General features: G+C 38.2%; 1 protein-coding gene across 6 annotated transcripts; it reads right to left on the bottom strand.

Annotated features, from left to right (window-relative positions):
* Positions 1 to 22,898, bottom strand: TIAL1 (TIA1 cytotoxic granule associated RNA binding protein like 1). 6 transcript variants are annotated; one of them, XM_060241520.1, is made up of 12 exons: positions 22,591 to 22,898; positions 13,298 to 13,394; positions 11,804 to 11,953; positions 11,535 to 11,589; positions 11,149 to 11,236; positions 9,212 to 9,287; positions 6,218 to 6,326; positions 3,728 to 3,823; positions 3,559 to 3,643; positions 2,962 to 3,085; positions 1,426 to 1,565; positions 1 to 382 (listed from the first exon to the last, which is right to left on the bottom strand). In XM_060241520.1, the coding sequence occupies exons 1-12, from the start codon at positions 22,617 to 22,619 to the stop codon at positions 265 to 267; spliced, it is 1,167 nt and encodes a 388-aa protein (XP_060097503.1). In that variant the 5' UTR covers positions 22,620 to 22,898; the 3' UTR covers positions 1 to 264. The 6 variants fall into 6 exon arrangements, with proteins under 6 accessions (XP_060097503.1, XP_060097505.1, XP_060097506.1 ...); XM_060241522.1 differs by having other exon boundaries at positions 11,804 to 11,902; positions 22,591 to 22,871; XM_060241523.1 differs by lacking the exon at positions 22,591 to 22,898 and adding an exon at positions 16,332 to 16,394.

Below are 22,898 nucleotides of genomic sequence, written 5' to 3'. Positions count from 1 at the left end.
TTGTCTTTATTGACTTTATTTTAAATTTTTTACATAAAGAAAAAACATGTCCATATCCACCATGAACAAAAAAATTAAAAAGGCATAACCAGAAGACATTTGTGTCCTTCACCAAAAGCAAAACACTGTGCTAAAGGCTCCAAACATTTTCAATTTTCAAAATAAATATTCTTTAAGCCCCCCAAATGTCTATAGTCCAGTCTTCTGAATATCACTGGAAATTGAAGCCTATCTTGAATCCATACTTTGAAAGAGAGTCCCAGTTCACTGCGTTTGGTAACTTGCCATTCCATATCCAGCCTGATTAGGTATTACAGGAGCTGCTTGTCCCTGGGCAGGCTGAGCACCAAATCCACTCATCCAGGCTGCAGATGGTGTTTGACTATTTAAAAGAGAGAAAGTGAATATACCTTGTTACCGAGATGCCTAAATATACAATTTATGATGAAGACATAATAGCATCATCTACCAAAAAGAAAAAAGCATGTAGTTGTAGATACTGGTCTTGAGCCCAAAATTAAAGATGAAAAGAACATCTGCTCTAAAAATGTATGCCTTCTCGCATTTTAATCTGCCTCTGCAGCCATCTACATGAAAGCAGTGTTATGGCAGGTTCAAGTTAGTTCTTCTCTGTGTTAGTTGTGCTCCACATAACAGATCCTGCATGCAACACGCTTGCTGCATGTAGTGGTACAGCCAGCTCCTGTGCTTCTCCTATAAGTGTACCTATACAATTGGATCCTAAGGAAATGGTCATATCTACATGCTCATGAGGAGAGTCAATTTCCCCCCTCCTGCAGGAACCCTCTGTGTTTGATGGAACAGTTTGAGCTGCTTTAGGATAGAGATGTACATACTTCTGTGCATGCAATTTAGAAAGGATTCAACCCATGTTGTGGAACAAGCTGCATGAGGCAACAGGTAAAGCATCTCGTCTGCCCACCTTCAAAAGGCATGTAAAGCTGTACTGTTCCAATGTTAGTAAAAAATTAAGATGCATGAGACTAAATATAAAACTAATGCACTGGTGGACTTACAAAATACCTCCAACAATCAAAACTTATGTTTTGGTTATGTTTTCATGAACATGACCAGCTAATATAACAACAGGTGGCTGGATGTGATTCTGCAAGCAGCCATCTCAACTTAAAATTCTTTATGGAACTAAAACTATGATGTTCATGTACACATCTTAGAGAATGAATGTCTGTAGAGGCTTAAACTCTAGCAAATTCCTCAAACCTTCTGAAACAACAGATAAAATCAACACAGAAGTCACAGGCTAATTTACATTAATTATTCACCTTAGCCAAGAACAATAATTACGCCAAATGAGGCGCCGAGCAAGACTATAGCACAGAATTTTTTTTATCATGGAAGAACAATATTTATAAATAGTATATAGAAAAAAATTGAACTACTTACTCTACACCAAACCCCTGTTGATTCCAAGCTTGCCCATACATTCCATAAGATGGCATTTGCCACCCATTGGCCATGTACTGTCCATACTGCTGTGGATTCCCATAAACTTGACTCCACTGACCCCACTGACTGTAGTCGACCTGGAAGTTAAAAGAAAAACTTGAAATATAGTGGGGGTGGGGAGACCTGCTGTTCATAGCAATACGAACTCCCTGGAGGAAAGCCGGGATAACAAACTAAGGGAAAATAGAAAAACCTCAAGAAAAGAACACTTAGCTATAGCAACTACAGCAACTGCACACACTGCAGCATATGTAGAAGCCAAACCATACTAACTTCTAAAGTTAGTATGTGCACATTCAGCAAACACTGAGGAAAACTGGATTTGTGTCCCTTCATTTCCATGTTATTATCGTGATGTGGCGCAAACACATCTTGATATTTATATGCAAGCATCTGATAATACACAATTTTTATCTTTCAAAACCTTGAGAGAAAAGGTAACAGGTGTGGAAAATCCACATGCATCTACACCATCTAAATGTTTTTGCAAACACTTATAGTCTAACTGCAATATAATCCAATTAATCCTGCACTACAAACTGAAACTAAATCTAGGCAACGTGTTGGTTGGTAGACTGGATTTTCTAGAGGGCATTGACCTTCCTGTTTACAAGGAGCTGAAATTATTATTATCCAAGCATGCAAAAAGGCTTGAGGTAGTTTTCCAACTGCTCGTTAAGGAAGCAATGCAAGCCTAGGAAAAGAGTGCCTTTTTTCAGCTTATACTTGTTAAAGAAATTGTCTTTCCTTCTGGACTCAGCTGATCTGGCCATGTGGATCCAAGCTTCCATAACCTCTACTGTAATATGCTTTACTTGAGGTCAACAGCTCACAAGCTAAGCTTATACAAAATGCAGCAACCTGTTTACTTAGTGGGATGAGATGATGCAATCATATCACACTGTAACTAAAGTAGTTGCACCAGCTTCCCATCTGCTTCCAGGTTCTAATCAAGGTGCTGGATGTTACCTCCAAAGCCCTTCATGACCTTGGGCCTGGCTTAAACTAATATATTGTCAGATATGCTCTTCCAACTATCCTTTGACCTCTGGGTCCTGCTACTGGCATCAGCGAGGAATTTAGCTATCGATGTTGCTGCTCCTTTAATAAGGAACAGTCTCAAATAACCTGTACCTTTCCCCATCCTTGACTCCAGACAGCCTACAAAACCTGCCTATTTCAGAGAGCATTTTACTGAAAACAGGTATTAGACTGCTCAATTCTGATTGAATCTGAAGTGGCAAGCTAGACTGATGGAAGTATGAATTGTGAATTCATCTGGATTCCTGAAGTAGTAGTGAGCAAAACTAACATGTTTCATTGTTTGGCTGGGTTTGCATTATTATACACTGTGTTCTAGGGCTTCATTCTGTTTTGTTTTTTTCACTGTTCTCATTTGCCCTGGGCTTTGTTTGAAGGCCAAGATATTACTATTTAAAATAACACATTTAAATCAATTAATAGTCAAATTACCTGTTGGAAGTTTTTAGTTATATCTGGTGATTCTTTACCCCAATAACATTTAACAACATGTCCTTCAATTGTGGTTCCATTGACTGAAACAATAGCATGTGCTGCACTTTCATGAGTTGAAAACCTGATGAGCAAACAAATGTGAAAGCAGATTTTATCACCATAAGCACTTTATTTTGTCTTTCAAAATGGTTTATAATTATTTATATATCGTATACGGAATATTACAGAGTAATAAAAATACAAGTCACTGGTCCCATTGCTGGACAAGCTGACAAGTTACATTTCTACAGTGGAGAAAACAATCACAATTTACTGCAAGAGTGGACTGGCATCTTCTGAGATACTGGACAGTGCCTACATCTGCAGTTTTTGGAGATGTAACTGAGCAACTTGGCTACAGAAACACCTCTAACACAAAGATAAATAAAAAAGCAAATGGCTTCAGCCCTTTCATTCCACCATTTACTGTATCTATGTTTAAAGTCAATAACTCTTCCTCTTTAAAAATATAAAGTTTTATCAACTAACATTTGCATAATTAATATAGTAAAATATTTTCAGAATAAACATCCCAAACAGATGGTATTGTCTTACCTCACAAATGAATAACCTTTTTCTGGAAAAACTCTTATTTCCATAATCTGTCCAAAAGGTGAAAATGTCTGTCTCATAAGCTGATCTAGAAGAGGACATATTTTCTATCAGTCATCTTTCCTCTCAGCATTATATGCAATGTTATGAGATCCATATAACTAATTTCTACCTGTCAATCCAGAGGCAATTCCTCCACAGTAGACTGTACAGTTTTTGGGGCTTGACTGATTTACTACATCTTCAAATCTCAGCTGTTTTGTGCTGTCTGCAGAAAAAGCACACACACGTAAGATCTGCTTCTCAACTACTTTTCATTTTGTAATGTTTGAACACGTATGAAGTATTTTTATACCTAAGAACATCAGTGCTAAAATGATGATTAGATTTCATTACATCAGTTTAATCATATTGAAAGTTGGTCTAGTATAGTAGATGAGAATGCAAGCTATGAATCATGAAGTCACTAGTTGGTTGTCAATAAATTACACTCTCTTTCATCTTCCATAAGCAGTACTGTAAAACCTGGTTTTCTAAAAAAGTGAATGACTGCCTTAGAGAAACCTCAGAGATTTTTCCAATGTCTTCTAATTTCAGCCAACAGAAAAATATTCAGATATCTGACAGAGTCAATCTGGCTAGCTAGTTATAGCAGGAAGATTTAAACCCAATAGACATCACCTCTGTCTTGGTATAACTGGTTGATCTTTCCCCAAACAATCACTATTATTTTTCGATTTGCTGTCCCTAGCTTATTTGGCAACATAATATGTTGTCTGTGTAAAGCAGAATAGTTAATTCCCAAGTGTGCCCCTGGCTGTGGAAATCTGCAGATAGTCCTGGCAGCTCCAACCTAGAACCACACCAAGCAAGCTATCAAAAGGGAATGGGGAGGGGGCTTGGCAGGCGAGCCACCAAAGGAGGCGGGAGTGAGACTCTGCTAGCTCACCCAGAGTTGCTCAAGGTAAGCTGCAGAGAATGGTGGGAAGGGAAGAGTCTGCAGGCTCATCATGAGCTGCTCCAAGTGAACTGCATAGAGAGATGAGGGGGAAGACTCTGCTGGCTCATCAGAGCAAGCTGCCAAGAGTGGCTCTGGGACTCAGAGCCTCAGCGTGGAGGACAGAAAGAAAACAGAGAGGGTAATGCTGGGGTAGTTGGGCAGAGAGAAAAAGAAAGTTGAGGTGGGGGCACAAAGAGAAAGTGATTGGGTAGAGGGCAGAAAGAGAGTTATGGGGAAGGGGGCAGAGAGAATGACAAACATGCGACAGAGAGTAAGAGATGAGGTGACAGGATGGCGTGTGAGAGGCAGAAAAGGGCAGGAAACGAGAAGACATGCCCCCTCCCTGCAAGTTTCTCATGGATCCCCACTTGTGTTATTTTTTTGGGGGGGGGGTATTTTTTGTATATTTGTGTGTTATCTGTGTACCCGCGCACTTGGAAGTCATGTTGACCTCTCGTGAGTGACCCCTACTGGGTATTCAGAGAGGTGGTTGAATAGAGACTGCCCATGTCCTCCCAACTTGGTATTTCAAGGAGGTCTCCCATCCAAGTACTAACCACGGCTAATACTGCTTAACTTCCAAGATCTGATGAAACTGGGCTTGCCTGGACTATCCAGGTTAGGGCTCTTATGTTATTTATTTGATGTTCATACCTTTCCTGTATCTGATTTCATACATTAGTCCACTAATCTACTTTGCTTTTATCCAATTTACGTTTCGGCTAGTTCCTTCTGTCACCCAAATGTTCAAATTTATATTAAACATGTAGTTCTATTATTATATCAGAGTCTGTAGTTCTGACCTACAACTGTCCCAATTTTTAAAAATGAGAACAAATTTGCTAGAAACAGTACCACTTTCTTGAATAAGGATGCCAAAACCAGTATTAACATTTGGGATGTGCCTTAAAGACTTACTTAGGAATAAATTGTTCCTAAGTACTCTGTATGCATGTGTGTTTTGGCTAAAACTATTAACTTCATTACATCTCTCACTTTATGACAAGCATCCCTTCAAGTTAGGCTGATGTCTAAAAGTTGCAACATCAAGCTCAGAGGATAATTAATCCTCATTCTTTCTTTTTTAAATACCATCTCTTCTCTTTTAAGAGAATCCTATTTAATCTAAAACAGTTTTTATACAACAAAGCAGTACACAGCTAAGTCTGCTGAATAAAGTCCTAAATAATCATGACATAAAAGTTTCTATCATTTGTCACATCCACAAGTACCAGAAGCCCAGCAAGCACATACATTAAGAAGCATGTTTGAACATGTTTTTGTATACCTATGTGCTTTGGTATGCACAAAATAGAACCCTGAACTATCCAGTGGCCTATTTCCATGTACTGAAATCATGATGTCCCTGTCACTGTATATCAGGACAGTCTATATGCAGTTGGGAGATTCTTGGTGCATATGTATGCAATGTCTGAAAAGGGCTACAGTCACCCTCTGAAAGGACTATTAAGATAATATGAAGCACTTTGAACATTTTAAATCAACGATATGAATGCCAAGTGTTACTACTGAAATTCTCCAAATAGTATTTTCAAGTTATGCAATGAGCTACAAATGGTAGGTTCTGCAAATTAGTCAGAATATAGGACTAGCCCAACTCCCGTCCCGTCCCCCCCCCCCAATCCATATTAGATCACTTACTTTCTTGTGTACTTTTGGGAGCTGGGGGCTTTCGTGTTGCCCAATTAGTTCTTATCTGACGACCACCTAACCACTGACCTCCCATGTGCGCGATTGCATTTTCTGCATCCTGTCAGGGGGGGAAAAAAGGTTTTCCTCAAAATGCATGTGAAATGTGACAACTTTCTGCATGAACCATACACGGTCAGATGAGCAATCAAAAACATGTCCAATCTGTTCTTTGTATTTTAGTCATTGAATTAATAAAAGAGACCCACGCATAACTGCCAATTATTGTTAGGTGCAACATATTTTTTTTAAAGCTAACCATGCCAGATAATCCTCATCTATTTAGTAACATAACTAAATTGTAGCAAGGCAAAAGTGTCTTTTGCAATAGTCATGCTAACTCTGTCACAATGAGGGTTGTTCTTTTTTGCTTTTAGTCATTCTAGCTCAAATATTGGTTGATATAATTTTGCCTGGGCCAGACAATACGCTTCCAAAGACTTGAAAAACCAGTTCTAGCTTGGTCATCAGTGATTTCTGGACAGAAATGGGTGTAGTCTCCAACTTTCTTGAAAACACTGGGGGCTCCTAATGCTTCCCTCCTATCTGGTAAACATCTAGTGTCTCATCTAGAACAAACCATCTCTGACTGCCAACAGGAATGAAACTGGGCAGGATGCCTCAGAATACAGCCCTGATATTGAAACCAGAGCAATCAATCTGAACAAAAAGGAAACTGTTAAGATGTGTAGCCTGTGTCATGAAAACCATATAGCCTTTAAGAGTACTGCAGAAAGCGAATGTTTCTATAAACACAATTTCCGGCTTTATGCATAAATATCTATTTTCTCATTTGAGATCTACTAGCTTTCAGCAGATAGCATGTTCAACAGATAAGCTTTTGAACCAAGTGAATTAGTACAAATTTCTAAAATTAAATAAACAGTAAAACACTAGCTACTACCTGCCATTTGCCTATTAATTCCATACCCCCCTCCCCACCCCTGCAATAAATGGAATGAACTACTAGGCATTCTAGTTGCTCAAGTTGAAATCAATAATGAAAACTGGAAGGACTGCAACCTCTGAAGGAAACAAAATGGCAATTTAAGTTGAAAAACTTTCATACAAGATCAGGGAAGAGATAAGGCAAAGGAAACAGAGATAGGCAACAGTCCTTGCTCTTCTAAATTATTTTCAAAATCTGCATTGGTCTTACATCCATTCCTTCAACCATCACATCATTTTCTTAATGTAACCAAGTTTTTATTAAACATTTATCTGTTAGATTTAGCAAAACCCTTCATATACTTGGACTGAGAAGGAGGAATGACTTCCAGCAGCCACCAAGAATGCTTCTATGTTTCCAAAATGCAAGTTGTATTTTATGCATACATCTGTTACATTTAATCTACAAACTACAGGTTGGAGCCAATACTTCTGCAAGTTTATCAAAGCCATTTTAACTAGTTTCCTTTTCCACAGCAGCCCCTGAAAAGCAACTGCTGAGGGTCAACAGGGGTCCCCCCAACCTTTTCAAGCCTGCAGGAACTTTTGGAATTTTGACACAAGGTGGAAGGAGCCATTAGAAAATGGCTGCCGCTGCAGCCAGAGCCAAGCCATATGCACACAGGAGGAAGGCAGATGCAGAAGAGTCAAGCCAAAGACAGATACACACAAAAGGGAGGAAGAAGTGGAATAAAAACATGCACAGAAGAAGAAATGGGGGGGGGGGGGGGGGGAGAGAAATAAAAGACAAACACAGAAAACCAAAGCAAGATAATAGACACATAAAATTACCACAGAGGGGAAAGGGGGAAGATCAGACACACACTTGTGATGGCCAAGGATGAATAAAACACATACACTCACAGAAGACTACCAAAGGGTAGAGGATAACACACCAACACATATAAAGAGAAGGCAACCAAGGAAGTATTCTCTCTTGATCCCGATCCCCTTGGCAGCCACCTGGGATTAACATGAAATGAGCCAATATTCCATTTTACTCCCTGTCTCAGTTCTGAGAAGTGCTTGTCGTCTTCTTGTTTTGCTTGAGCGGCTGATCAGGACTGTTGCAGCTCATGCTTCCTTTTCCCATGCAGCCAGATAGGTGATCTGGGCACTGCTCCTGCCCTCAAGCTGTACCTCACACCAGACAAGCTGATCCAAGTGTCACTGCTGCCACCCCAGGCACACTTCCCCTCTCACCCACCAGACAGCTGATCCAGAAGCTGCCTCTCATACTACTGCTGATCCCCAGCCCCTTTATTTGTATGATGGCACCCAGTCACTGCTTCTGTTTTCACAATAGCCCTGCCTACTTTTCTAAAACACACAGAGGGCAACTGGAGAAGTCTCTGTGGGTGCCATGGCCAAAAACAACCCTGGTCAAGAGCTTCTGCAGCATGACATGGAGTGCTGCTGAACAAAAGAGAAAATCAGCTGAAATACTCCCACCATTCCCACATAAGTGAAGCTTGCTCTATGAACTTGAATTTATTTGCATGCAGCACTCCTCCATGTCACATCCCCCTGAACCTCAGCAAATGCGGGGCAGGCAATAAAAGACTGCTAAAGAAACTGGAAGCTGGCTGCATTGGAGTTTCTGTCAAGTCACCATTTGTGGAAACAGTGGATCCAACCCTATATAGATACAGAATACATTCTATGAATAAATGTTAAGCAAACTCACTGATAGGGAAATCTAAACTGATGTTTCAAACATAACAACAAGATATTCAGATACAGAGTAAAATCTGAAAAGTATATAGTCTGCATCCTCTGACTGACAATAGAATATCACAACAGCAGTCAGCAACCTAAGCCACAGCTCTACCAGAATACAGGGGAACTGGAGCTTGCTTTTGTCACATCACCAACCATCAGAAAGTGAAAAAAGGAATTTTCATGGCATTCAAGGAAGTATTTGTGTGTTTCTCAGTATATATATCGTGCTCATGAGATTTACAGTAAAGAAAAGACAAACAATGACATTGTTATTACCAATTTGTTATAAAATGACACAAAGCCGTATCCTTTTGATTTTCCCGTTGCCATATCTTTAACTACCCGTGCATCCCTGTGAAGAGAAGAACAGTTATATGAGGAAAATATTAAAGATTTTCAAAATAAAAACTAAAAGGAACCACACACACTGTATTGTGAGCATAATTTTCCCTAATATAAACTCAGTAAACCCTATGCTATAGCCATACCTAACCTCTCCCTAATGCTTCTTTACCTGTTAGAAAAAAGCAGTAGGACAAAAAAAAATAACATGTAATAAACATGCAACCTATTCACATAACCTGCACTTTCTACAACTGAAATGTTCAGATTTGATTTTTTTTAAAGGAACAGTTTCCTTTTCTATTACTCTATCAGCTAGGGCCCTCTAAGGTTTACTGTTCTATAAGTAACTGTAACATTTCTAACTATTTTTACCATGCATTTTCTAAATAAACGCCCTCTCCCTAGTGATACAAAATATGAAATATTAAAAAATTGAAAAAGAGGAAAAAAATAGGAATTAAAAGGCATACATGGCCTGTTAACAGATTTCTTTATTTTTCTTGGTCAATTCTCTACCATCATTTTGGAGTTTGGGCAGCTGTAAATTTTGAAAAATTGACATTTTCAGAAATTTAAGAAAGGAGAATAAAACTAACAACAATGCTAAGCACACCAGTACGAAAACAACAAATTTTACACATAAATTTTAGTGAGTAAGTTAAATGATTGGAAATATAGAACTGCACTGAATATAGAATGTTAAAATGTAAATACTAAAATATGTATATATAAATAATGTATAATAAGAATAAATAGAAATGAGAAAAAAATCTACAACTGAGTTCCAGTGTGCACAGTTCCTTGCAGTTAGCTTCAAGATCCTGTCCATTCTTATGAGCAATTCTGCAAAATAACCAGAATGCTATTACTTTTAATTGTGACTTGGACTTTAGAAAAACTGCAGGTCTCAGGTATAAATAAAGATTGAGAAACAGTAACCTGTATTAAACCTTTTTACATTGGCTAGCAAACAGTACTACTTACCACACTGAGATAAAAAGTAAAACAAACAAAATAGACAAAATAAGATTTATGTTTCATTTGAATGTACACAGGGGGTAGAGAAAAGAGTTTGTTTTTAACAGACATATACATTCCCATAAAATAGCATAAGATGTTCAGGTTTGAGTTTGGGGGAAGGTGTTAAAAGGAGTGAAAGAAATAAAAGAGGGGTTTTTTTAAAAAGCTAGATTGTGCAAATAAAAGAGACAAACATGGTTTGGCACTTAAAGGAATGCTTGCAACGTTTCAAACATTTAGTTCAAAAGCAATTTTCATTTTCAAATTTAATCAAGTTTTTACTATCTACTGAAGCTTTGGGATAAGGGTGGGAGACTTAACATGCTTGGGGTACTGCAAACAACAAAAAAGGTTTGCTCCTGAAATATTATTATTTAACTCTCATCCCTCCTGATATGGCCCCCTTCCCCCCCCCATTCAAGACTACAAAATATAGGAAAAGGATACATGCACACAACTAAATTTTATAACTTGCTATGCTAATTTACATGTGATCAAACACTGCCTATACAATTATTAGATGCAAAATACTTTGAAATGTTTCTGTATGAACCCCAAGAACCAAGTAAACTAAAATAAAACATGATTTTCTGTTTCATTTTTCAGTGATGTTAAAAACCCAAAGTACAAAGTATGTGGTGAAGCACAGAGCTTTTAATAGGTTTGAAGTAGAGGACTCATTGTTTTATGGGACAACATAGGGGCACAGAGTCAGTATAAAGCACCCACTGCACTGTTATCAGGAAATTATCTGAGCAAAGTGAAAAAACATTGACTTAAAAAGAAGAAGAATCTTGTATAAGAGCTTTTTTCTTCACTAATGATAAGATACAAGCTATGGTACTTACGATATTTTACCAAATGGGGCAAATGCTGATTTGATGTCATCTGTTGTTATTTCCGGACTTAAATCTCCCACAAAAACATGAAAGTGATCTAAGAGAGAAAGCATAACACAATTAAGTATAATGTTATCCAATAACAACTTTCCTGAACAATTACTATGAAGGCAGGAGTAATACAATTTACTATTTGAATTTGCAGGTTACATCTGATGTTAAACAATAAACAGACCTGAGCTAAGAAAGATGTTTGGATAATGTGCTGTATTTTAACTACAGTAGAAAATCCACACTGGACAAGAAGCTAGCTAAAAAACCATACATTCTGGAAATGAATAATACTGTTACAAGTAATTTTGGTAGATTATTTCCAGAACCCTAACATTACTTACTTGATGTATCTTTCTTCTGGCTGCTTGGTGTGGTTGCCCAATTAACTTTGACCTCCTGAAAACAAGAAAAAACTCTCAGCACCAACTTATAATTCTTGAAAGCATGAACAAATTCAATACATACAACATATGCTCAATGTTTTCTCTTCAAAGAAACATTCAATGACGGAATTAAATATTTCCAGTTAAAGGAATCATTTTTTTCCTTGAATCATAGTTAAACTATTTATTTCATTTACTATATTATTCTTTTTTCTAAGTAAACATACCTTTCCCAAAATTTTTCTCCCATTCATAGCAGCTAATGCGGCAGCTGCGTCCCTGTGTTCATAAAATTCCACAAAGCAATAAGGGTCATTGCTTGTATGCTGCAAAACAGAAAATCCAACAGAAGAGTTGACCCTTCTGCTATCGGGTTGCTGAGAAAAAAATCCAGGAAAATATATTACTTAAAGCTAGAAAGATGAATGTTACTGCAAATGCTTATTTTCTTTTAATGTTATTAATGATGTAAAATTTTAATTGTAAAGTTAATGAAAAATTAAGTTAAAAAATCAAAACCGTGTCCCAATTCAGTGTTCCCTCTATGCTGAGTTAGTGTGAGCTAGCTCACAAGGGTTTTTTTAGCCTCTGGCTCATACATTTTTTTCTTAGCTCAGAAAAAATGGTCCCCAGAGCAAACTAATTTATGCAGTAGCTCACAATTTTAATGCCAGTAGCTCACAAACTACAATTTTTGCTCACAGACTCCACAGTTTAGAGGGATAGTAATAGATTGTCTATACAGCAAAGGTTATTTGAGAGTGAACATCACTCTTGCTTATTATACTATGTAGATAAAGGTTTTATAATTTCCTTATTCCAATGTATTATTTTCAAACATGACAGTCACAGAGAAAAAGTGGTTCTAGTTAGGTTCTATGTCTAGTTCTTTTCTATTCCAAGTTTCAAAGTAGCTATCATTCCTGCAGTCCACAATATTCAAAAAGGTAAGTATTTTTAATTTTCTAGTTAGGGATCTTTGTTTCTGCTTGTGCACAGAATTATCTAGAGTCAAACAAATAAGAACTTACTCAAAACTCACAAGTGAAATCAAGTTCAACAGTTTTGTCTACTAGATAACAATGGTTGTTTGCAAAATTATTCTCATCACAGAAAGTGCTTGGTTATTCCAATGGAAGCAAGAAAGGAATGTGTCAATAAAGTAAAAGGGATGTTATGAAAAGCTTGTACTTCCAACAGTCATATCCAAAGCACAACTGCTATTCTGCGCATAAGACTAATGGTAGCATTCAAGAACTAAATATATGTTGGCTGAACTCTTAAAAGCTTGTTCTATCAGAGAAGGCTTTCACCATACCTACTTAAAGAAGTCAACTGATTATACAATGAGTTTTATATCAGTTGATTAAATCTCAATAAATTGCCATATGGAAAAAAGCGACAGTTTTGCAGTAAAGAATACATGGTTTGTTGGTGATGTAATAGAAGCCATGTAAGAGAAGCCATGTTAGAAGAGGTACTCCGTCTTGTATGGGAGACAAGAAGGCTCTTATAATTTAGCATGCACATATGCTTTTTAAAATAAGTTAGTAGTAATTAACAGTTTTGTGAAAAAATGTGCCCCTATTAAAAACTTTTAGTCAAGATTTTAATCTAATTAATAGACTAAACTTTGCAAACCTAGCAAAGAGGTGTGGTATGCAGGCAATGATGTTAATTGTATATATATTTGCTATTAATTAGGCTGTGAAAAGTCTTACCTCTGTTATCATTTTACAGCTTTTGCAAGGTCCAATTTGGCTGAATAATTGAAGTATAAGTACTTCAGTCACATCTCTAGAGAGATTTCCTACATAGCTAGACAAACAGAAGAAAAGGTAATATTAATCCACTCATTCACCACTTGCAAAGGCTGCAATACCAGCATATAAAGTTTAAGTTTACACTATTAAGTAGTTCACATAATTCTATGCTCTAAGAATGTCTATACAGCAAAGATGTTAAGAACTCACAAACCTTTAGTAATATTTTTGTTGTCAAAGAACACTCACGTTCAAAGAATATAGAATAGACTAATAAAAAGATACACTTTCATAGAAGAGAGAACTAAACCCTTAAAGAGAGTTAAGACTGCAACTGAGAAGGGAACAGTTGATCCATGACACATATGTCAATTTTTTTGAGAATTTCCTCTTCAAAAGATTGCTTCACAGAATGTGCACAACCCATCTCTTAAATTCTCAGAATGAGAAAGTAATTTGGACATCTGGCATAGGCCCTTTTAAAAGGAGTCTCTAGATGGGAAAGTATATGCATATCTATGCCAGTAAATGTCAATTATTCCATTAACTTAAAGTGGGAAATAGAAATTATTTCCGTGAAGGAGGGGGCAGTCCACTCCTGATCTCTTCACTGTTATTTACACTGGCCCAGAATAATCCACTATGTGAAGCTCCTTAAAGCCCAAATTTCTAAAAACATCAGCTCATGAAGCAGACCTCTGTTTCAACACAACTATAACTAGAAGCCATTAGTCTCATTTTAAGTCAAACATCTTATTACAAATAAAGGCTTTCAAAGACCATTAACTGACATCCATGATCAAATATTTCATCAAGTCAAGAAAGTTGCTTTGTGCCTTGCTCAAACTAGACAATGATCTATTTCAGGAGCACCAAATTACTTCTCCTTAACAAGAATAGCCTTTGCTATCAGCATTTATGCACATGCATTCTTCCAAGCTCACTCTCCTTCAACGAGCACAACATTTACTAGTATGCATAATACATCATTTCTACATTTAGAAAAAATATATCTGCTCTAGTACTGAAACAATCTCAGAAATTCAGGGCCAAACCAGATATGATGGTGTCCTCATGGCTGCCACCATTCAAAAGACATTTTAAAAAATCACGGAGGCCTGATTCTGACTGGCCTCACCACATGGAACTCTTATCCCCCCTCCTGCAGCTTACCAAGTGCTGAAATGGCCATGTACACATACACACACACACATACATGGTTATTTTGACTCTTGAAAAGGCTTGCCAGAGAAAACAAGAGCATCACACTCACTTTAAATTATTTTAAAATAGCAGTGGTTTCCTCATTGCAACCAGAAATATTTTTCTGCCACTTTTCTTCAGAGGTTTTACAATTTCCCCATCAACCTTATTAGAATTTATGGCAGAATTATGAATTACACAAATAAAATTATCTATACTTTATTGAGCGTACAATTGTTTCAGATTTCATAATTACTCATGACTACATTTTTGTAATTCTGAATAAATGTAGTGCTTAAAATTTTTTCATCTAACTATAAAACAATAAAATTATACATTTGAAAAAGAATGAACTAATTAAAGAATCAGAACATATTTCATTGGCCAGCTGATCAACTGACAAATATCCATCAAGATAAGAAACCACTTGATGAAAAAAAAATTATTTTACACATCTAGGAGCTATCCAGGCCTATCTCAACTCAGGTGAATAATTTATTAGGCAAGTGATGAGCATCTCTGGAATTCAGTAGGCAAGAAGACAAAAGGAAAAGGCACAATCACATTGAGAAATGAGAATCTGTTATTAGTTCTGTAGGATACTAGGATCCTCCAGAAAACACAGACCACAGGAACAATATGAAAATCAGGAGCTAGGTAGGATGAACTAAAACTGAGGTGCTCGCAGCTCAGCTATATTGTGGGTTTAGTCATCAGTGCATCTGGTTCCAACCCTGTTTCACCTAAAGCTGTACACAATTAGTGCTAGACTGACTGCAAGTCTTATTTCCATAATGCTTTTTCTGTAGGTTTGTGATGTTGTGAAAATCCACTCTCAGCCTCCTCACTCACAGCACAGAAGTCATCTCCAGAGCAATTCTCACAATAACCCCACAGCAACATTAATGGCTATTAACTAAACTAGGCATGGAACCTCCATGTTCAGAGACAGTAACTGCTGAATACTAGTGCTGACAGACAACAACAGAGGGAAGAATCAGCCTCCATGTTCTCTTCTTCAAGCTGGCTGTTCTATAAAGGGAAAAGTAATGGCTAGCATATGAGCCTTGGGCCTCAGCTAAACAGAAGGTAGGAACAGGTAATATATGAGCCTCTTCAGAGGTCAATCTGAACAGGCATACAAGATATTATCATGTGCAATATCTCAGTTTTCTAAACCAGATGCCAACAGTTCAAAGTTCAGCTAGTCTGGGTGCCCTTAGGCAAGCAACTGCCAGCATCTGCCGAGTTATTCCTCCATCCACATCATTTGGGACAAGACTACTAGCCACCTTGAAAGCTTGCTGCAAGATGAAGTATACTAAATACTAAATTTTATAATTTAGTATTATACAGCATTTTTCATAAGCATTGTGTTGCTTGGAGGTTATTTTAGAGTAACTACTACTTGTATGATGTTATGTTTCAAAAATAAATACATCTGCCATACCATAGTAAAGAACAGTTCTAGAATTCCTAATCACCCAAAGGTGGAAGATATTTAGAAAAAAAATCTGCAGGCTCTTATACAAGAAGTAATTTCAACAAGGAAAATAACTGAGAAGGCAGCCTAAAGAAAGGCCCGATTCAGTTATTTGCTTCGTAATGAAACTGCTACTAGGAAAGTTATTTGGAATGAGTACCCTAAAGGTCAGAGAACTTGAATACAATAATTGAAACAAACCGAGTATGTGTTCAAAATACTACTTTCCAAGCTATTTCCTATACTATCTTTTTTAAAAAATGGTAAAACTGTAAGTAATGAAATAGAGAAAGGCATATACCATACCTCTACAGGCTGTCTCACTAATTCATGTGACACCACTTATGCTGCATTGACAGCCATAGTAAAGAAACCTAAATAGATAACAAATAGTTTATATTTGACATATATAGGTTCCAATACTAGGTACTGCTGCTGTGCACAGAACAATTATATAAGTTCAGTAAAATAAAATACAACCATTCAGCTTATAAAATTAACTAAGGTTTAAGGTCCTGTACATACCTACCTTTTCCTAAGACCTACTGATGCACTGAGACTTATTTCTGAGCAAACATCCCTAGGATCATGCTTATAACCATCTACAAACAGCCCCGCCCCCATCCGCTCTCTGTAGCTGACATGGAGGATTCTGTGCAGGAGTGCAGGCTGCTATATTTACAACCTGACTCACAATTTATGACCAGTAAAAAAATACCAAGCTATTACCTTCAATATACACACAATTCTACCATATGAAAGATAACATGCAAAAGTTTATTCAGTGAACAACATGTCAAGGATATCAATAAAAGGCCTGTTGAAAGTCTCATCTGAAGAAAAGACATCAACATTACCAAACATCTGGCAAATCTTAGAATTGCACTATCTTTCAGAGGGGAATTATATCAATTGTATAATATTCATGAGATGCTCAACTGAGAAACTGCAAAATAATCTTAACTGCCCCCCCCCCTTACCATATTGACAGTATCCAGAGTTCCTAATCTTGCAGTATGTATGTATCTTTTGTATTCATGCTAGGAGCAGCTGTTAACATGATTTTTATTTAAAAAGATCAGAATATATTCCGATGTTCCCCAACACAGCTCCAACTGACACCAGATGAGTTTTTCAGAAAATGGGTAGGACTGCTGTGAGGCAGAGTTTATTACTGGCTATTATTCAAATGAAAGGGTCTTCCACAGCTGCAACAGCAGCTACAGCCACTGGTGAAACAGTAAGATTAGTAAGCATGTGAGCTTATGGTTCCATTCCTCCTTCAAGTGTTCCTTCTTTTTTATTTCCTTTTGTCTTTCTCCCTCCCACCCCCTCGGGCTTTTAATAATTTCTTTTTATTCCCCATTCTCTTCAACTATCCCCCCCCCCTCAGCTTACCTACATTTGTTTTTACTTTTCTTCTGCAATTCTTTTGCAAAGCGAGAAGGGGCATATTGTATCTGGCACCAAGTTCTGCAGCAGCCATTTTGAATTTGCCTCTGGCTCCCACAGCAGCCATTTTAGGGAGGTGCTCAGCACCAGTGTTCCCTCTAAGCTGAGTTAGTGTGAACTAGCTCACAGATTTTTAGCCTTCAGCTCACACATTTTCATCTTAGCTCAGGAAGGATGACTCCAGAGTATACTAATTTATGCAGTAGCTCACAACTTTAATGTCAGTAGCTCACAATTTTAATACCAGTAGCTCACAAAGTGAAATTTTTGCTCACAAGACTCTGCAGCTTAGAGGGAACATTGCTCACCACCTCCTCTTAAAATTCCAAAGGTGTCCCCAGATTCAATAAGATTGGGGACCACTGCTATATTTTATAGAAGAACTGTTTTGCAGACACCTGTTATGACATATCTTGGACTCTTCTCTTCCACCTGTTATCTATAGTTGTGGGATATCTGCATGACATGGGCAATAAGTTGTGTGTTTTTGATAATGGAGTATCCTGCATTAAAGGGTTAACTGTCTGGTCCTAGGTACAATTTTATAACTACACAGCAGTACAATTTTATAACTACATAGTGATCTAAGTACCAGCTTCTCTAAAGTACAACAAATGTTAAATGCCAACTTTCTATCTTTATCAAAGTAAAATCCATGTCCTAATATCAAATGTTAAGCCCCCATGCAAAGAGTTGTTTTACTTATCATGTCTTCAGTCACAATTTTCAGAACTTTTATTAATTAAAAATCCTATAATTGGAATAAAAAGCCCCACTGCAGCACTACAAAGCCTACTAAAATATGATAACATTTTAAGTTTGGGGCTTTATTCTTCTTTTGTCAATGAAATGTAGATAGCCAAGAAGATGGGGAAAATGTTTCAGAATAGTTTGTATTATAGTGAAAGAGAAGCAGAATGTGGTACAAATCACCATACAATAACTTTAGTGCTAAACTGTCCCCTTAATACAGGCAGCAGTCAAAGCACTATGGAAACTGTGTACACTTTTTACAGCATAGAAACAGGAGTCACTGACTACCTATAGCACTAATTTGTAAAGAGTCACACCACAGTACTATGTAAACTGCCAATCTCAGCTCTTTCAATCTGTCAGAAGAAAAAAGTACTGTGAATTCCATATATGCTAAGGATCCCCATATAAGCTAAGGAAGAAGCTGTACCTATATGTGTGTTCCTCCTTACTTTGTAACTCAATCGTATGCATGTTTACTAAAAATTAAGTCCCTGTAAAATTAAATGGGTACTACTCACAAGTATGTATGTATAGGACTGCAGCCTTAGAGAGTAAGACGGAAAATGAAGCAGGATGCTGAGAACTTTTCCAGCCCTGATTTTCAACTGGAATAAGCCCTATACATCAGAAAGTAATAACATCACTGAGTGCGCTGCAAAGCAAATTAATAGCAATATTTTCTATTACTTCAATTTTGCTTAATCTCTCTCTCAACTTAGTCTGAGGGCAAGAAAATAAAAAGGTCTACATTTCCATATTTTTACCCCCTATGCATTTAAGAGCATGCAAGCACACACATTTGCTCTTCTGAAAGACAGATATCTTTAATTCTAACGCTTCAAAAAAAAAAACCTTCTTAAAAAGAGACTAACCACAATGGACATTTGTTAGCTGCTGCCAGCTACATTTAATCCCACTGTACACACTGTCATTTCTTTTTCCTTGTTTGCCAAAAAAAGCCCCATTCCTAATTTGGATTTCTGAGTCAGTTAGCATCCCTTCTTAAATATTCAGAGACAGTAGGGGAGTTGATTTCAAATATGTATCAGGAGGCAAGGCTTGACAACATGTTTAAATCATTTATAACTTTTGTAAATTATTCTAACGAATCATAAAAAGATTAATTAATCTCTCTAGAAAGGGGGGGGATTATATTCCCAACTCTTTCTGGTTCCAAAACACACACATTTGTTTTCACTCCACCAATTCGGTTTTGAAGCTCTTTCCTCAAACCTGCCAAAAATTCTACAGTCAGTCTTCCACTTTCAAGGACATATTCCAGGGCAGGAGTGGACAACATGAACACATATGAAAGCTGTCTTATACTGAATCAGATCACTGGTCTATCAAAAGTCAGTACTGTCTACTCAGACAGGTTGTGGCTCTCCAAAGTCTCAGGCAGAGTCCTGAAAATCACATATTGCCTGGTCCTTTTAACGGCAGATACCAAGGATCATACCCAGGACTGATGCAAAGCAAAAGCTCTTCTAATGAGCCACATGAACCCCTCACCACCTCTGGGGCATATTCAGCCCAGAGGCTCTAGTCCTAATCCTGAACATTCAACACTGATTTTTACACTGAATGGTACAGAGACTTTTGAAAATATGGTGGCAAAAATACTAAAGGTCTGGGCAGTATTTTCTATTACCTCAAGCTCCCTCAATAAGGGCCGAACAAATGAGCAAATTCCATTTTCAAATTTTTATGATTTTTAAGACTGAAGAATTGCAGATTTATATCCCGCCCTTCTCCCTGAATCAGAGACTCAGAGCGGCTTACAATCTCCTATGTCTTCTCCCCTCACAACAGACACCCTGTGAGGTGGGTGGGGCTGGAGAGGGCTCTCACAGCAGCTGTCCTTTCAAGGACAACCTCTGCCAGAGCTATGGCTGACCCAAGACAATTCCAGCAGGTGCAGGTGGAGGAGTGGGGAATCAAACCTGGTTCTCCCAGATAAGAGTCCGCACACTTAACCACTACACCAAACTGGCTCACCTTTTGAAAAAATGTTTAAAAGCTAGCTCAGTTTCTGACATTACAGCATAAAATTTCAGAAGTACTGTAGAAAAAAGCAAGTTCACTATTTTCACATCCATATTTTCATGAGGCAGACATTCCATACACTGCTATTTTGCATATTTTAACTACTTATTCTCCATCACAGTATCTCCAACATGGTCAACATGAACACACTGCTCAGCCCTGGGTTCATCAACTCAAATAAATGTTTGTAGCACTCAAAATGCAGCTGCTTTGTCAATATCTTGCATATAAATGTCAGAAGCCTTTTAAGTACCAGTCACAGAAGTAGTGAAGTTATTACAGACACTCAGAAAGTGTCTATTACCCATATTCTTGATGTTGCCACAGTAGTCCCTTCTCTTTAAAAAATAACAAGTCAGACAAAAGAGATGTTAATTTGTTCCAAGACAATAAAATAAAGCTATTAAGAATATACAAGATTTTGTAGGGCAGTAGCAAATATTCTTCTGCAAGAAGAGAGTTTGGTCTGCAAACATAAGGTTCATATATCAGTCTCCAAGATTCAGCAAATATCTCAACTACAAACAACAATTTTGTATCACAGTCAGGATCATACCTTCCAACTAAAAATTATTCCCATATAGTCTCTTCCTTTCTACTTCGTAAATCACCTTACTTTCACTTGCTATACTCTTTGGACTCTGGCTTCAGCACCCTCACACTAAATACATACATCTTCCATCACGCCTCTGCATCTTTAAAAATTCTCTCATATTCTGTTTAAGTCTGCACATACCAATCCCTTCTTGGGTTTCTCTAATATTATACTTGTAACGCTTACCACCATTTTTGAAGTTTTATGGGGACATTATACATAGGACTTCTCTCTTGATTTGAGGCATTTTGAAAGAGATTTGTTATTTGAAAAACAGTATAATAAAAACCATACCGGGGTGGCCAAACTGCGGCTCGGAAGCCACAAGTAGCTCTTTCACACATACTGCGTAGCTCTCAAAGTCCCCACCACCCTGTCAGCCAACTTGGAGAAAACATTTCTCTCTTTAAATCACTTCTCCAAGCCAGCTGGTGGATATTTGCATCTTGTGGCTCTCAAACATCTGACATTTATTCTATGTGGCTCTAACTGTTAAGAAAGTTTGGCCAACCTTGGACTATACTGAAGAGTTGCAGGGGTATCAAACTCATTTGTTTTGAGGGCCAAATCTGACATAAATGAGACGTTGTCAGGCCGGGTCATATTGGACAGGGCCAGGTCATGTCGGACAGAGCCATGTGTACTTATTTAAGATTAGGTAGCAGAGACATAAACTTTATGACGCAAACACAATTAAAGGTTTTCTTTAAAAAACTTAAAACATTAGCTCTCATTGGTCTTAAGGGTGCTTGCTTTGTAGCTCTCCCATGGGACCCAGGGAACTGGGCAAAGGAAGCTCTGGCTCAGTAGCTCTGCTGTGTGACTGAGAGAGCCTGGCAAAGCAAACTATCCCTCCTCCCCTTCCTCCCCAAGAGAGGAGCCTCAACCAATTGAGAAAATAGAGGTTTTGCTGTGATTGAGCAAGTTTTGCAAAGCAAGCTGTTATGCAGAAAAAAGCAAGAGAAGGAGAAGGAAGCAGACAAGAACCAGTTGCTCGGGGGCCTGATAGAAGCCCTCCGGAGGCCTGATTCGGCCACTGGGCCACGTTTTACACCCCAGGTCTAATGACTCTCTACAATGCCTCACAGAATCCCAAATCCATTGAATATATATCTCAAAACTTGCCTAGTGGCAGTATTATGGGTCACACAGAATAAATTGATCTCATGGAACTTAAGGAACCTAAATTATATCTCATCCTATAAAAAGAAAACTTTAAACCTCTCAGGACCAAATACCCAGGTCCTATGAATATCAACATACGTGGTCATTAACTAATCATAGCTGGTGCAGGATTCCCACAGCCCACTCTTTAGCTTCACACAACACACTGGCGCAGGTCCCTCCGATTCGAACATGTACTACACAAGCTTTTGTTGAAAAAAAAAACACCAGGTGATTAACTTTTAAAAATTTGTGTTTCGCAACCTTTGTCATCCAAAGTATCCTTCTGCTTAAAGTAACCTCGAGGACACGCTTCTTCCCCTCTCTCGGTTACATGCTCTTAACCCCATGTCAATTAGCGAGCAGTACTCGGGAACCTTATGTTCTTGTATTCTCCTCCCTCAGCCCACCCGCTTTTTCTTCAAACTCTGCTGCTGCCCTGTGGATTATCTCCCTGTTTCAAGCGGATAGTGTTGCCTGTCAACCCCCCTCCCTTTAAGCATCCCCCCGGGTGCCCACAGCACCCCCAAAACCTCACCCCGCCCTACTCACAGCGTCCTGGGTTGCCCGTCGTCTTCCATCGCGGTAGGGACGGCCACTCATAGACGGGCCCTGGACACCCCGCAGTAGGTGAAGGAACAGAGGGAGGCCCCGACGCACAATAAAGAAACGTACAAAGCCCGAGATCCCAGGCCCAGGCAGGGCCAGAACTAGAACCGAGAGACAGAAAAGGGGGAACCCAAAGCTCCACAAAATGGCCGCTGCCGCCAACCACTCAGGAAGCCACGCAACACGCAAGCGCAACCTATTCCTTCCCCCACAACCAGCATCATAGAGATTGAGAGGCTAGAAAGACACAC

Source organism: Heteronotia binoei, chromosome 6, assembly GCF_032191835.1.
Source record: "Heteronotia binoei isolate CCM8104 ecotype False Entrance Well chromosome 6, APGP_CSIRO_Hbin_v1, whole genome shotgun sequence".
Classification (NCBI taxonomy): domain Eukaryota; kingdom Metazoa; phylum Chordata; class Lepidosauria; order Squamata; family Gekkonidae; genus Heteronotia; species Heteronotia binoei.
The sequence above is the reverse complement of the archived record's forward strand: the minus strand, read 5'-3'. Positions and strand labels throughout refer to the sequence as shown.